The 16,259-nt window shown below is 38.9% G+C and overlaps 1 protein-coding gene across 10 annotated transcripts in view; it reads left to right on the forward strand.

Annotated features, from left to right (window-relative positions):
- ANKS1B (ankyrin repeat and sterile alpha motif domain containing 1B) overlaps nucleotides 1-16,259 on the forward strand; it is a 300,024-nt gene that overhangs the window by 45,850 nt on the left and 237,915 nt on the right. For all 10 annotated transcript variants that reach the window (XM_081958819.1, XM_081958822.1, XM_081958824.1 and 7 more), the window contains exons 7-9: nucleotides 2,710-2,826; nucleotides 8,843-9,015; nucleotides 10,659-10,799. In XM_081958819.1, coding sequence (XP_081814945.1) covers nucleotides 2,710-2,826; nucleotides 8,843-9,015; nucleotides 10,659-10,799 — 431 coding nt within the window. The remainder of the gene's footprint in view (nucleotides 1-2,709; nucleotides 2,827-8,842; nucleotides 9,016-10,658; nucleotides 10,800-16,259) is intronic.

The raw sequence follows: 16,259 nt of genomic DNA on the forward strand, positions 1-16,259 counted from the left end.
TATTGGTTGTAGATTGTTTTCAGTTTTTGAAACTGTGATATAAACACCACCACGGCTCCAATTCTGAATGTTTCCTATTGAAATAGTGCTGGTTCATGCTAATATACCAATAAGGATATGTTTTCTCATTTCAACCGAATAACTACAGCTCACTTTCATTCTAGGCTCCGCATTCTCGCATTTCCAATGAGTGTTAATCCTCAGATGCCCTTAACTCTGGTCAAAAAATTCAATTGATTATGATAATATCCTAAGAAGTTTCATGCTAAGTGTGATTTGCAATTAGCATGGGCTTCCTCTTCTATAATCTGCTAATCCCATTTGGGATAATCCCCCTTGGATTTGATCCTTATCTCTGCCTGGTGGACTTTGTTTCCAGGATTATGAAATAAAATTTGAATTACCAGATATCTTGTACTCTCAAATCTTCTGAAAAGGACTTCAATATCTAATTGATTAGAATTATGGCTGAAGGATTACATGTGGGAGAACATAGAACTGGTGCATGGCCCACAACTCTGTCAATTCTAGTCATGAGACTCATAGACACTTGGACCAGTACACATAGTAGGAAAAGAGAAAGTAGTAGTATGCAAATCATGCAGATAGAAGCTTTATGAGGCTGGAGAATCTCCCTCTGCTTCAGAATTATGAATAGCTGAGTCAGCATGATGGCCTCATTATATAAACATTTCCTTTCCAATTCCTTAGTGCCACAAACAATTAAGGATTTCTGCTCTTTTATCTACTCTGTTGTGACATGTAGACTCCTAGGTACTTTCTGACCTTAGTTGTTTGCTTGCAGATGTTTCATTACCTACCTAGCTAACATCATGAGTACATGATGTTGAATTGATGATGCTATCTAATTGTATTGTAATGAAACACCTGCAAGCAAACAACCAAGCTAGAGAGCACTATGCACTCCACAGTTTAATCCTGAACTATGTCTATTGGATCCAGAATGTATGATCTGGGATCTTTTTGCCTTTTTGACATTTTGTATTATTTCTTTGATATCTCTGTACATCAATCCTTTTTGATTTGGTGAATTGATCCGTATTGCTTTCTCTGCTTTTGTGACTCTACACCACATAGTTAACTTGTCTTTGCTTGTTTTATCCATTAAAATAACAATAATTTCCATAGCTTTTAGAGCGGTCAAGTAATATTGCATTTAGCCTGGTATCTGCCTTACTCTCTTCTCCAAGAAAGCTGTACCAAAGGGTTCTAATCTAATTCCTACTTATTTCATATTTAAAATTAAATAGTTCTAGCAGGTTCTGAAAATTACTCAGTTTTTGGATCTAACACTCTATTTCTTTCATTGCTTGGTTATCATGAAACTGCAGATTGCCCATTACTGGATGACCTGATATGTGCTCTCCGTTTAATTTTACTTTAAGAAAAAGCTTTCTATATGTACATCCCAACATACAAATACAGAGATAGTGAGAAGGGACTGTGGATATTTAAATAATCCTACCTCTCTATATTTACATGCCTTGCTGCCTTCAGTCCTAATTTGATCCCCAGTAAGCATGAACAGACTTATAGAATCCTATCCTTACAACTCTGTGGGTTTGCAGAAAATGACCCAATAATCCTTCTTGCACCTTCCCCAATCTTCTCTCACATCCTTGTATAACCTTCATGACCCTTCCTGAGCCACAAGTGCCTCTCACGAACTCCCTCATGCTCCCATCCACCCTCTTTTACCCAGGTGACACCATTCACACATACCTTTGAATATACACACCACTCATCAGGGGTGGGTTCCAGCAGGCACTAGTGCTGGTTTGCTTGTGGGCGCACTGCATGTGCCTGTGCGCATGCGCAGCACAATGAAAATTGTTCTGTGCATGTGCAGAAGCGAAAAACAAGATGGTGGTGCCTACAGCGCTGCCTGGAGAACCAGTTTGGGGGCATGGCAGGCCTAAGTCGCTGCCTGTTCCAGCGACCCAGGCCACCAAACCACTGTCGGTTTGGCCAAAACAGTCCGAACCGGTTGGAACCCACCACTGCCTCTGTTGCACCCTTGCACATCTTCCCCAACTCACGCCATGCCTCTTTTGCACTTTCCTGCATCCTCCCTTGCTGTACCTGACCCATGTAGCACCTCATATGCACTCCTTCACATCCTCTTCATACCCTCTTGCTCCTTCCTCCACCCAGTAGCAGTCACTTACCTGCCTGTTGGCCTGTGACTTGCATTACCCACTGGCTTTCCCAGTGATTTTTGTTGTTGCAAGTTAACAGGAAGTTCCTCATTTAATGACAGGGGAAGGAAGGTAGGACTGCCGGAATTGCCACTGCTGGGTGACATGTCACACTTCACGTCCATATCTCTTGACAGAAATTCCAATCTCAATTATTGTTGTACGTTAAGGACTAACCATAACATTTGTTTATAGAGATGTAATGCTATGATAGAACTTTGAAAATGTAACTATACTACTGAATCAAATTTTCTAAAATGAAGTTTTAGTGCAGTAAGAATTTTAGTTGTAGATACATTTAATTGTAACTTATCACCATTAAAATCAGGAAATATTACAGAATTGGCTGTATGAGTTATGATTGCCCAATATAATTTAAGTTACATAACTTAAATACAACATAAACATTAAATGAAAACATATGAAGAATTCAAAAAATATTGTCAGATGAATTTTCAAATTTTATTTATGGGATGTATTCTTATTATAGATTACATAGAAAAAGGAATTTCAGATGTTCCAGAGGAATCCATAGAGGAATATTTAGTATCAGATCACCATTCCAGTGTTTTATACCCAGAAGATTCTCCTATACAAACAAGTAAAAGTAAATATTCTATTCCTAGTAGCTTGTTGTCTGTTAAATGTGTTAATTATTAAAGGTTAATAATTAAAAACATAGTCAATATGATATTGTACCTATTTTGCAAACTACTAGAGATTTAGTAATAAAAAATTAAATATATCCTTCTTTGCTTATAAAATGTTAATTTTTGTAAAAATATTATATAATTGGGTTTTAAGTATTCTAAGGTATATTTTAAGTCTTTAAATAATCACTACTGATTGCCAAGTACCATATTTTGTTAAGCTGTAGACTTAATTTATCATACACTTCTACTAAGAACCTTTCTATATAGTCATTAAACTTTTTTCACTTATACAAAAAATGAAGTTTCTACCACTACAGTCTTTGCTTATGAGCTGTATCATTTTAACAATGGGTATGCTATGGCAACACATTTAGTGCACATTGCACATGTGCCAACCATCTTCTCAAAATCAGGTTCTAAGGAATGTGTTATAGTTTCTAAAGCTTGATTTAAAGCATTTCTCCCACTTCTTAGAGTTCTTATGGCTATGCCAATATCAATATAGCCTATTAAAAATTTTTAAATATTGTAAATAGCAACGTCACTTATATACTGCTTCACAATGCTTTACAGCCCTCTCTAAGCAGTTTACAAAGTCAGCCCATTGCCCCCAACAATCTGGATCCTCATTTTATTGACTTCAGAAGGATTGAAGGCTGAGTCAACCTTGAGCCGGGTGAGATTTGAACTGCCAAATTTCAGTCAGCCGGCAGTCAGTAGCCTGTAGTACTGCATTCTAAACACTGCGCCACCATGGCTAAATTATGTTTTTTTAAAAAAAAATAGTAGAAAGCACCAAACCTCACCAAGCACCATTAATATCAACATTAAAGATCCCAACTTATACGAATATTTAGTACTAGAAAATAAACTTAGAATAGCACTTCGATCATTACCCAGTTGGAATGCTACAGGAATTGATGGAATACCCACAGAAATATGGTAAGCACAGAAGAAAAATCAGTAAAAGTTCAAATCAATCTATGCCAATAAATCTGGAGAAGAATACAATGGCCAATTGATTGGAAGAGGTCAATATACATTTCAATACCAAAAAAGGAAACTTAGCAGAGTATGTAAACTATAGTATAATATCCTTAATTTCACAGTAAAATAATGCTTAAGATAATCAAATATAGATTAGAGCCCTGGAGATGCCAGATATTCAAGATGGCTTTAGAAAAAGCTGAGGACATTAATGCTGATATATGCTGGATAATTGAGAAAGCCAAAGAGCACCAAAGAGAAATCAGTATGTCTTTATTATAGAAAGGGCTTCAACTGATCATGTCAAGCTGGGGAATATGCTTAGATAAAATGGAAATCCTGGAACATTTCATTGTTCGGACAATAAAGTTATATACAGGTCACATGGACAGAACATGGTAAAAAGACTGACTCCAGGTTGGCAAAACAGCACAATGAGGCTGTATAGTCTACCCTTCTTTATTCAGTCTAAATGCTGGATATACATTATGGGAAATTGAATTGAAAGAAGACAAGTGTGATTTTACCACTGGAAGAAGAAATATCAATAACTTTGGTTATGCTGAAGATACTGCTCTAATAGCTGAAAATGCAAAGGATCTGAAGTGATAAAATATAGCAATGAAATGCAATGGACACAGTGAAAAATGGGACTAAAATTAAATATAAATGAGTTCAAACTAGTGACAATATGTACAAAAACCAGTCTTAAACTGACAACGAAGATATTGAAGTGGTGAATAGCCTGCTCAACCATCATCAGTAAAGTAATACACAGTTAAGATATACTCTACAGCCTAGTACTTGATCAGGCAGCCAGGGCATGTATTGGAAAAGATATGTATATGCTTTGATGTACCTAAACTTACGAAGATCTGAATAATGCAAGCAGTGCTGTTCCTTGTGACAGTTGATAAAAGCAAAATTTGGAGTTTGAAGAAGCAAGATAGGAAGAGTACTGATGCCTTTGAACTTTGTTGTTCGAGAAAACTCTTGTGAATACCTTGGAAAACCAAGAAAACAAATAAAAAGATCATATAATAAATATACTCAGAGTTCTCACTAGTGTTACTAGAGGAATAAATGACCAAGGTTAAATTATCTTACTTTGGATGCATTATGAGAAGACCTTGCTTGGGGGAGAAGGGTCTAATGCTTGGAAAGGTGAACGAAAGCCCAGCAGTAAGGTAAATGGACTCAGTTACAGTGGTGATGAATGCACCATTGAAGACCTCACGGAACAGGTTAGGGACAGATAAGAAAAATCTGTCTATGTGGTTGCTAAGAGACATTGACTTGCTAGCATCAATCATCAATTTATACAAATCACACAAGATGTATGTTAAATCCCAAGATTGTAATTGACTAAAGGGTGAGGATGAGCAAAAGAACACCCAATAGCTCATATCTGCCCCTATTTGAACTTATAGTTAATAATAATAATAATAATTTAATTTGTTAGCCGCTCCCTCTCCACAAGGGACTCGGGGCGGCGTACAATAAAAACATACATAAATACATATAAACATACACATACACACATACACATACATATACATACACGGAGGAGGTAACAATTACATATATCACAATAATAATAATAAAATTAACCATTAAAAATACCCCAAATAAGATTACAAATTTAAAAGGACTGTCAGGAGGAGAGGATAAACTATGGTTGAGCCAGGCCAGATAATTGAAAAAGGTGGGTCTTGAGTTTTACATGGAAGGAGCGGAGATCGGAGGTAATCCTGATGTCAAGGGGGAGGTCATTCCACAGGGCTGGTCCCATCACAGAGAAGGCCCTGCTCCTGGGTGTCGCCCCCTGACACTGTTTAGCGGACGGCACCCGGAGAAGTCCCTCTCTGTGTGAGCGGATTGGTCGTAGGGATGTATGGGGCAGGATGCGATCCCGCAAGTAACTAGGTCCTGTGCCATGGAGCGCTTTGAAGATCGTAATCAAAACCTTGAAACGCACTCGGTAGACTACAGGAAGCCAGTGCAGCTCGCGCAGGAGAGGTGTTACGTGGGAGTACCTAGTCCTCCCCATAATCACCCGCGCGGCCGCATTCTGGACCAACTGCAGTCTCCGAGTGCATCTCAAGGGAAGCCCCATGTAGAGAGCATTGCAGTAGTCCAGGCGAGACGTCACCAGCGCATGGGTGACTGTGCGTAAGGCATCCCGGTCCAATAAGGGGCGCAATTGGTGCACCAGGCGAACCTGGTGGAACGCCCCCCTTGCCACGGCTGTTACATGGTCATCCATGGACAGCTGGGCATCTAGGAGGATGCCCAAATTGTGCTCCCGCTCCATGGGGGCCAGCTGCTCACCCCCGATGGCCAGAGATGGAAGTAACTGGTTGAACCGGGGAGCCGGAAGCCACAGCCACTCCGTCTTGGAGGGGTTGAGTTTGAGTCGGTTGTCACCCATCCAGACCCGTACGGCTTCCAAGCACCGGGACATCATTTCGACGGCCTCGTTGGGGTGGTTCGGGGTGGAAATGTATAGCTGAGTGTCATCAGCATACAGATGGTATCCCACCCCAAAGCCACGGATGATCTCACCCAGCGGTTTCATATATGTGTTGAACAGGAGTGGCGAGAGAACCGACCCCTGTGGCACCCCACAAGTGAGGGGGCTCAGGGTCGATCTCTGCTCCCCTGCCAACACACGTTGCGTCCGGCCGGAGAGGTAGGAGCCGAACCACCGTAAAACGGTGCCCCCAACTCCCAACCCCTCCAGCCGGTGCAACAGGATACCATGGTCGATGGTATTGAAAGCCGCCGAGAGATCTAATAGGACCAGGATAGAGGAACAACCCCTATCTCTGGCCCTCCAGAGATCATCAACCAACGCGACCAAGGCCGTCTCCGTGCTGTGCCCGGGTCGGAAGCCGGACTGGCGCGGGTCTAGATAATCATTCTCCTCCAGGTGACGTGGAAACTGTTGGGCCACCACACTCTCTACAACCTTCGCTAAGAAGGGAAGGTTGGAGACCAGACGATAATTAGCTAGCTCCGTTGGGTCCCGGGAAGGCTTCTTGAGTAAGGGTCTCACAACCGCCTCTTTCAAGGTGGCCGGCAGAGACCCCTCGCCCAACGAAGCATTCACTAAGCCCAGGAGCCAGTCGCGTGTAACCTCCCAGGATGCCAGTACAAGCCAGGAGGGACACGGGTCCAATAAACATGTGGTAGGTCGCAGACGTCCACGTAACCTGTCCAAATCCTCGATGGCAACCGAGTCAAACTCCTCCCAGAACGGTCTCTCAAGACTCGCCTCTGGCGTCTCCACTGGACCACTGAAAGGGACCCATTCCCTCCGGATTTGAGCGACTTTATCCTGCAGATATTTCACAAATTCCTCTGCCCTGCCCTGTAGGGGGGCTTCCCGCGGCCTCTGAAACAGAAGGGAGCGGGTCACCCGAAACAGGGCGGCAGGGCGGTTATCTGCGGATGCAATAAGAGCGGCACAATGTCGACGTTTGGCCACTCTTAATGCCACAAGGTACGTCCTAAGGTAGGTTCGTACCTGTGTTCGGTCAAATTCGGAGCGGGAGGATCTCCAACGACTCTCTAGGCGTCTCTTGTGGTGTTTCATCACCCTTAGCTCCTCAGTAAACCAAGGGGCCAGGGTGGTTCGTTGCCGCAGGAGAGGCCGCAAAGGCGCCACTCGGTCTAGGGCCCCGGCAGTCGCACTATACCATGCGGCTACCAGATCCTCTACCCGGGGGCTGGTCAGGTCTACAGGAGGTGGCCCAAGCTCCGTCTGGAACTTATCTGGTTCCATCAGGGGCTTGGGGCGGAACCATCTAATGCCTTCAGGTTCCGCCTCCCCGCAGCGGGGGGTAGCACCAGGGAAGTCAAGTCGGAGAAGTGAGTGATCTGACCATGACAGGGGAGTGATAGTTAAATCCCCTATTCCCAGATCACTCATCCACTGGCCAGAGACAAAAACAAGGTCCAGCGTGTGGCCTCCTTCGTGTGTAGGGCCCTGAATTAATTGAGTCAGGTCCATGGCTGTCATGGAAGCCATGAACTCCCGAACTCCCTCGGACGCTTCTCCCATCGACGGCAGGTTGAAATCCCCCATCACTAAAAGTTTGGGGGTCTCAGCCGCCACCGATGCGATTAGCTCGAGGAGTTCGGGCAGGGCCGCTGATATATAGCGAGGAGCCAGGTATACTATCAGCAGGCCCAACTGCCTCCCTGGGCCCCATCTCACGGCAAGACACCCGGATGTCTGCGGCACAGTGAACTAAATATATTTCACTCATTTTTGAATTTTTGAATATAATTGACATAACAAAACAATTGGTTTTTAAGAAAATAATTGCTAATGAAACAATAAAAATCTACAGTATTATGATAAATACACTCTCTATATATATATTTGAAAAAAAGCAGGAAATAGGCATTTCTGCCTGTAAGCTGTCGTAGTTCAATAGCTCCATTTTAGATTCCCAATTTACTTATTGATCCATACACTAATGGATAGATGTATATGAGAACTTTCCTTTTGTGATTATCTACAAAAGATCCCCAAAATGCCAAATCGGTATAGAAATACCAAATAATGATAATATAATAGTATGTTAATGAATTTTTTTTGGAAATGGATTTCTGAAAATTTAATTACAGAAAAAGTGAACATTGATTGAAAATTTAGTAATTAGAATTAACAACTGAGCAGAATCCATATTACAATCAACCACCATAAGCACGTATGATGGACTACCTGTACAACTCAAATGTATTCTACAGAATGACATTATTTAGTCATGTTAGTCTCCAAACTTTTGATGTGTGTAATATTACATCAAATGATAACATCCACATAAAAGAGAAAAAGGAACATGCTAATTATGAAATTAACTCTTCACCTGCTTCTGCTCTTTGATTACACCAATAAGAACACACTTCGAATCTTAAATTGACTTATTTCTTTTACTAGTGACTGATTATTATATTTTGGCTCTTGTAAAGGTGAAGCTGTGACTGGTGAATTATCAAAACTATTAGATGAAATCAAGCTGTGCCAAGAAAAAGATTATTTAGAAGATATGAGCCATACTACATCAGATAATTATCTGGATGATGCTAGCAAAGTATCAGAAGAAGAAACAGCAGCAAATGGAAACCGAGACAAGTCTAATATAGTAAGTGAGAAAGGGTATAGTTTAAATTCTAGAGAATAACAATAAGATTTAATTGTGTTTCATATGTTGTACATTAAAATGTTTATATGCTGCTACACTTATTTCTTGCATAAAATATAATTAAAATTATATAATAAACTGAAGTGGTAGCGGCATTATATTGGTTTAGGATTTTTAAAAGACAATTACTGGGAATTTACTGCTCATTTGTTTTGTTCTTATAATTTTGTAAATTTTATCTATCTTTTTAAAAAGATTACATTCCTATAGTTACCATTTTCCTTCAACAAAGTTATTTCAAGCCATTCTCATAGGTCTAGAATTGACCCTGATACAACCATAGCAAATAATAATTCAACACCTATTTTTCTCTGTTAAACAACTTATGGAATTCTAGTGAATTCTTTCTTGTCTAAATTTGACAACAAACCTCTGACTAAAACCTAATTCTTAATTAAAGTATTACAATAGCTAGATTTTGTTTTTAGGTATCCATCTTCCACTAGGTGGCAGTATGGTTCAGTAAAGAAGAGCATCGGCCATTTTATACAATAGAAGGATCTTCCAAATGCATGTTTCTTGGCTAACTTATTAAGAGCGGCTGGCAGGTTTTGGTGCAGTATGGATGCGAAAGGATCCCTGATGATTGAACTCCAAATACCATGCATTGACAGTCTCCTATGGGCTGTGTAATCATTAGGATAGCCAATACTATAAATTATTAAATGCATTCCAAAAGCCATAATCAATTTAGTTTTAAAAAATATGCTAATTATGTTTCAGATAATCAAAAAAGAATCAGTTAATGATTTATGAAAATTTGGTACATTACAGTATTAAATTAAGTGGAAGAAATTCAAAGAGTTCAGAAAGCAGCATGTTAAATTCAATGATTAAAAAATGAAGCAGGAATTCAAGAAGTGACAAGGAGAACATAGGAGTTTCCAGAAATGGTTTGTTTAATACAATATTAACTTATTTAAAGGCAGCAATTTCTAAGTTATTGCAAATGCATAATAGCAATAGCAACAGCACTTAGACTTATGTACCACTTCAAAGTGCTTTACAGCCCTCTCTAAGTTTACAGAGTCAGCCTATTCCCCCCAACAATCTGGGTCCTCATTTTACCGACCTAGGAAGGATGGAAGGCTGAGTCAACCTTGAGCTTGGCGAGATTTGAACTGCCAAATTGCAGGCAGCTGGCAGTGAGCAGAAGTAGCCTGCAGTACTGCACTCTAACCACTGCGCCACCATGGCTCTAACCCACGGTTAACCACCATGTTATCATATAACATCATTGAGAATAATTTTAGGTAAAATTATTTTGAATTTTAATATAATATGACCTATTTTAATTGATATATTTCCTTTAGATGTTATCTATCTATCTATCTATCTATCTATCTATCTATCTATCTATCTATCTATCTATCTATCTATTGTCAGCATTCCAAATATCATCCATAGATATGCCAACATGTCTCTACCTCTTCATGATATTTGGTACACTGACTATCTATCTATCTATCTATCTATCTATCTATCTATCTATCTATCTATCTATCTATCTATCATCTATCTATCTAAAATTCAACTGTATTCATATTCACTTAAGCTTGGAAATACTGCTACTCTGTCCTCAGAGATCATCTTCCACAAATCTGGAACAAGCAGAAGAGGAAGAAGAGGGTGGAACTGAAAATAGTTGTGGACCTACAGGTTTGTGGGAAGCACTGACACCTTGCAACGGATGTAGAAATCTTGGGTTCTCCAGTCTTACTCAGGTATTTATCACTTTAGATACAAATCGTGCTTGAGTATTTTCCCGTTAATATGTTGGAAAATTTCACCATGAACCTTGTTCTCTAGAAAGTTTAGACAAGGACAATGGATGCCCTTGTTCCCAAGTGGCCTCTGTCAGATTACAGATCCCAGTGGTGGGGTTCCATTTTGCACAAAAATACATCCATAAAAAGAAATACTCCCTCTTAATGCTCTTTTGAGATGTTAAACATGCCTTTGACTCAATTTCCAGAAATTAAAAAAATCAATGTCAATCCCCACAGTTCTCTATGCAGATAATGCCATCATAATTCCCAAACATATATAGCAGCAATAGTAGTAATATTTTGATACTGCAGCAAAGTCACCTGGATTTAATTTTGAAAAATCTAAAATTGTAGTCTTTGCTAAGAGAGCAACCCAATAATCCTGGACAATAGGAGGGCAAAAAATGGAGCAGGTTGCTATTGAGATGGTTACCCACTCTAAAGCCACCTGGAATACACACCAGAATCACCAGTAGTGCAGATACTGCTTAGACTTTCAAGTGTTGTTAAGTGTTTCTTCTATACAAGTGAAGACCAGTTAATCCCTGCAGCATTAAAACTTTTTGAGGTCAAGTCATTGGCCCAAACATTTTATGGTACACAAGTTGGGATTTATAAAAGAATATTGTAGAATGATGCGCTGGAATCAGTGTAAACCAAAAATTGGAAATCAATCCTCACTGCACCCAATGGAACAGCAAATGCTCAGTTAAAATTTGAGATAGACATGCTTGCAATCCTGGCAAAGGCCTGGAGAATGATGATAAACTATTGGCTGAAAATCCAACTCTTCCCTTTGGATTGACCCCTGTAGTTTTAACAGACAATTTCCCTTCTCCCTGGAAATAAGCTGTAAAGCAAAAGTTGACATTATATGAGTTTTCCTTACTACTCATTATTTCTTTAGAGAATGACTATGCCAAACAACTGCTGACCAAAAAGATGTGGAGTTTCAGGCTACAGTTAAAAGGTTGGCCCAACATGGCAAAAAAATGTATAAATAAAGACACTTGGGAATCAGAAAAATATCTTTAAAAAATCTAACTTTCCCCAAGTTCAAAACCAGGGATAACATCTTACCCTCTGCATTGTTGCAAGTTAATTAATGGTACCTGCACATGGGAGATTGAAACTATTTTGTATGTATTATTACAAGCTATATTGGGTTATCAAGCCAGCTTATAGTCTTCCCTTAATATGTACATTTCCAGGAAGGCCGGACAATTTCTGCGTGAAACAGGAAAAAAAACACTTATGCATAGCTAAATTTTGTGTTGCTCCGATGAACCCATAACTGGTCACAGAAATAACCACTTATGTTTTATTCATCACTTCAGGTTTAATATGATAGCAATCTTGTTTTAGGTGATATGTAAAGTATTTTTCCTTTGTTGACAGTAATAATCCAGATTTATACTTGCACATGTAGTAGCTACAGTATATTGCATGTTATCATTTTATGGTAGTATTTTATTTTGTCTATGTATTTAATTTTACATTTGTGTTATCTTTTTAGTTGTTGCTGATCATTGATCCAATAAAGTACAGTAGTTCTCGCCTTAAAACCATAACTGAGCCTGACAAGGATACGATCAGACCTGTTTTTTATTATCTTTTCTTCAGCAGTTGTTAAGCAAATGCTGTCACTCTTAAGTGAGTGCTGCATAGCAAACACTCATTGTTTGCTGTTGGGCAGTTTTTGCCAGAAATCAGAAGTAAATTGCTGTATTTTACAGTGGTAGGGTTTCCGGAGCCTTTTTATTGATATAACATAGTCATGTTACTGTGATGAATAAGCCATTTGGGCTACTAACAAAAGAAGGACTGCTATGAGATTTTAATCACATTGCAACTTCCATCTGCCTGCTTCGTTTATCACTGTATTTGTTTATAGCATAGGTTCTAACTTGACTAACAAAACAAAACTGTCTGGTATAGGCTGTTGACAAAGATATTGAAATCATTTTCCAGATAAGTACCTCTCTAAAAGAAATTTCTTGCCTCCGTTAACAAAGTCTTGTCCATCTTTGCTATCTCTTTTGTATCTACGGTACTTAAATTGTACAGAAAATAAATTGTAGAGCAATATAAGGAGATGAGATATAGTTTATAGTCTAATCTATTTCATATCAAGAGGCAGCTTTAAGATCACTGAGCCCCAAATCCTAGATTGTTCAGCAGTTTGGACACTAGTTTTCTAACAAATAATTTTTTAAAAAGTGAAACCTTTCTTTGTCTAGTATGAGTCCAAGAACTGGAATATATAACAAAAAATCTGCAAGATAGAAAACAAATTACAGATTTAAAAAACCAAACAAATGAGAACAAAAAAGAATAATGACATATGTCCATTGTATCTCTTATGACAATAGAGAGCCAGTTCAAAGGCTGAGAAAAAAACCACATGTTTCTTCAGTTCAAGTTTTAATTCTGCTGTTGTAACTTCTTCCAACAATGGAAATTTATCTTTTCAGCACTTACCCCAACTCAATAAATTGATATATGGTAAGCAAGAAGCAATCTTGATGGATAAAAGAGAGAACTAGGAGATGTAGGCATAGTATAATAGACTTTGATTAAGTGCAGCATGCAAAAATAAGTGGAAAAACTTAAATGCCTTTATGTAGGAACAAGTGATATTGTCAAATTCATTCAGCTCTTCATTTAGACTTGTTCCCAAGCGCTAAGTGCTCTTCTGGGAAAGAATAGAAAAATAGCATTGTAGCTGGTGTTAGTGAGTAGGGCTTCTGAAAATAAGAAAAGGTACCGTAACTGCATATCATTGTACACATCAGGCATGTGACAAAGCTAAGTATGTCAGCATTTTCCTGATAAGGTGAATATAAATCATACTATTTTCTCTTTGTAAACCATATTATTGCTGTATGCTAAAATAATAAGTGCCCATTTTACCTCTAAACCATCCTCCTACTAAATGTAGAGACTTATCAGGTACAAGCAACCAGATCCACTTTATTACTTTATTGTATTTTGCCTATAATACAGGAATCCTCCCAGACTGCTTGCCTTCCCTTGGAAACAGATAACTATGGTTCCATGGGGCTTAGGGGGGGAATCAGTACTAGATCTCTTGCAGCTGTGCAACAGCTAATTCCTCATTTGATTCCTCCTCCTTGTCTGTCTGGCTGTTTCCCATCAAAACCCTAGGATGGGAAAAGCTGCCAGAACAATAAGATCCTGGTCATGCTGCAGGACAGGATGATCTTTTTCTCCTGCCAACTATCAGCTGATTTTGTTGGCAAAGCTGGCTTTTTGGTGGCTCTGCTCCTTGGATCCAAACAGGAGCACCTAGGAATGACCCAAGATGACTTTCAGATGACCGTGGGCCAGTGGTGGGTTTCAAAAATTTTTGGAACCTACTCTGTGGGTGTGGCCTCCTTTGTGGGAGTGGCTTGCCAGCCATGTGACCTGGTGGGAGTGGCTTGCCGGCCATGTGACCGGGTGGGAGTGGCTTGCCGGCCATGTGACCGGGTGGGAGTGGCTTGGCAGTCATGTGACCGGATGGGAGTGGCCAAGACAATGTCACTGCATTTTTTGCCCCAATGAATGATCTACAAAAAGAAGATATAAAAAAGGAAATTTATTATTTTGTGCACTTACTACTTAAATAAGATTAAAATAAGTACACAAAACAATAAAAGAGCTACTTACAGAAGGTAAGTAGCTTACTACTTACTACTTGTATTTCAAAGGGAATAAATACATATTTAATTTTACACATGTTAACAGCTGTTGGAATTGTGTTTGCACAACAGTGGAAAAAACAAAGATATGAAAATGAATAAATATTAGAATGTGCAAGAATGAATAAATTGACAATTAAAACCAAGAAGGCTTTGAATACTTTTTCACGTGGAATTTGTTTTATCAATTGCTAACTAACAAAAACAGCAATTAGAAATCTAAAAGTATGAAAGAAAACACCAATTATGAAAGGAAAGGTCACTAAAATGTATAAGGAAATATTATTAGCACTTGATCATTATTAATGTGTAGATAACTGCGGGACATTACATACCCACAAACACAAACTATTGACAGTGCCAGGAAAACACACACACACACACACACACACACACAAACAATTTCCCCCCAAAAGACTGCAGATGAAACCAGTTTTTTTCCCTAACCCTAAGAACAGGAAAGACAAAGCCACTGGAATCAAAACCATCAAGGCATTGTGGGAAATTATAAAGGACAGTGCCAGGAAGCTCACAGAACCAGCAACCACATCACAATTACATAAACAACCAAGTATCACACAGAAACACACAAAATCTGGCAAAGCTGCCTTGCACCAACCTGGCCTGCCCATAGAAAAGAAGCCACCTTGAGACACATACCATACACCAACCTGTACACTTAAAAGCAACATATTGCATCACAAATAAAACATTTGCAAGAAGGAATAACATTTCTTGTAATAAACTTTCTATAAACAATAAATAAATAAAAATTCCCTAAAAATAATTAAAAACCACCAAGTTCAGAGAACACCAAAGGACCCCACAGTCCTCTCCCTCCTTATCTTTTTCCTTTTTGTCCTTCGACTTCTCCTCCTCCTCCTTTCCCCACAACCCCATCTAGCACTGATGATGTTACCTAGTTTGGTAGTGAAATGTCTGTAAAAAAACCACCAAGCTCAGAAAGCAGCAAGGATCCCACTTTCCCCCACCTCCTCCCTCTTTCTCCTTTTTGTCCCCCCCCCCCCCCCAAAGACTACAAATGAAACCAGTGTTTTTTCCCCCCTAACCCTAAGGACAGGAAAGACAAAGCCACTGGAATCAAAACCATCAAGGCATTGTGGGAAATTATAAAGGACAGTGCCAGGAAGCTCACAGAACCAGCAACCACATCACAATTACATAAACAACCAGGTATCACACAGAAACACACAAAATCTGGCAAAGCTGCCTTGCACCAATCTGGCCTGCCCATAGAAAAGAAGCCACCTTGAGACACATACCATACACCAACCTGTACACTTAAAAGCAACATATTGCATCATAAATAAAACATTTGCAAAAAGGAATAACATTTCTTGTAGTAAATATATTTTATAAACAATTAAAACATAAAAATTCCTAAACAATAATTTAAAAAAGATATTCTATAAATAAAAAAAAATCCTTAAAAAACATTGTTAAGTATTCCACCAGCAATAATTTATACTATAACTATTTTAAGGTATTGTACCAACTGTAACCATTATTCCACCAGCAATAATTTATACTGTAACCATTTCAAACTATTCCACACACAATAATTTAAAATGAAACCATTAAAAATATTCCATACTACAATTAAACAATTTAAAACAATTATATGCACAATACATTTTAAAGTATTGAGTATAGAATATTTTAAAATGGTTTATTTTAATTTATTTTGGAT

Source organism: Natrix helvetica, assembly GCF_964273705.1.
Source record: "Natrix helvetica genome assembly, chromosome: 6".
NCBI classification, from domain to species: Eukaryota; Metazoa; Chordata; class Lepidosauria; order Squamata; family Natricidae; genus Natrix; species Natrix helvetica.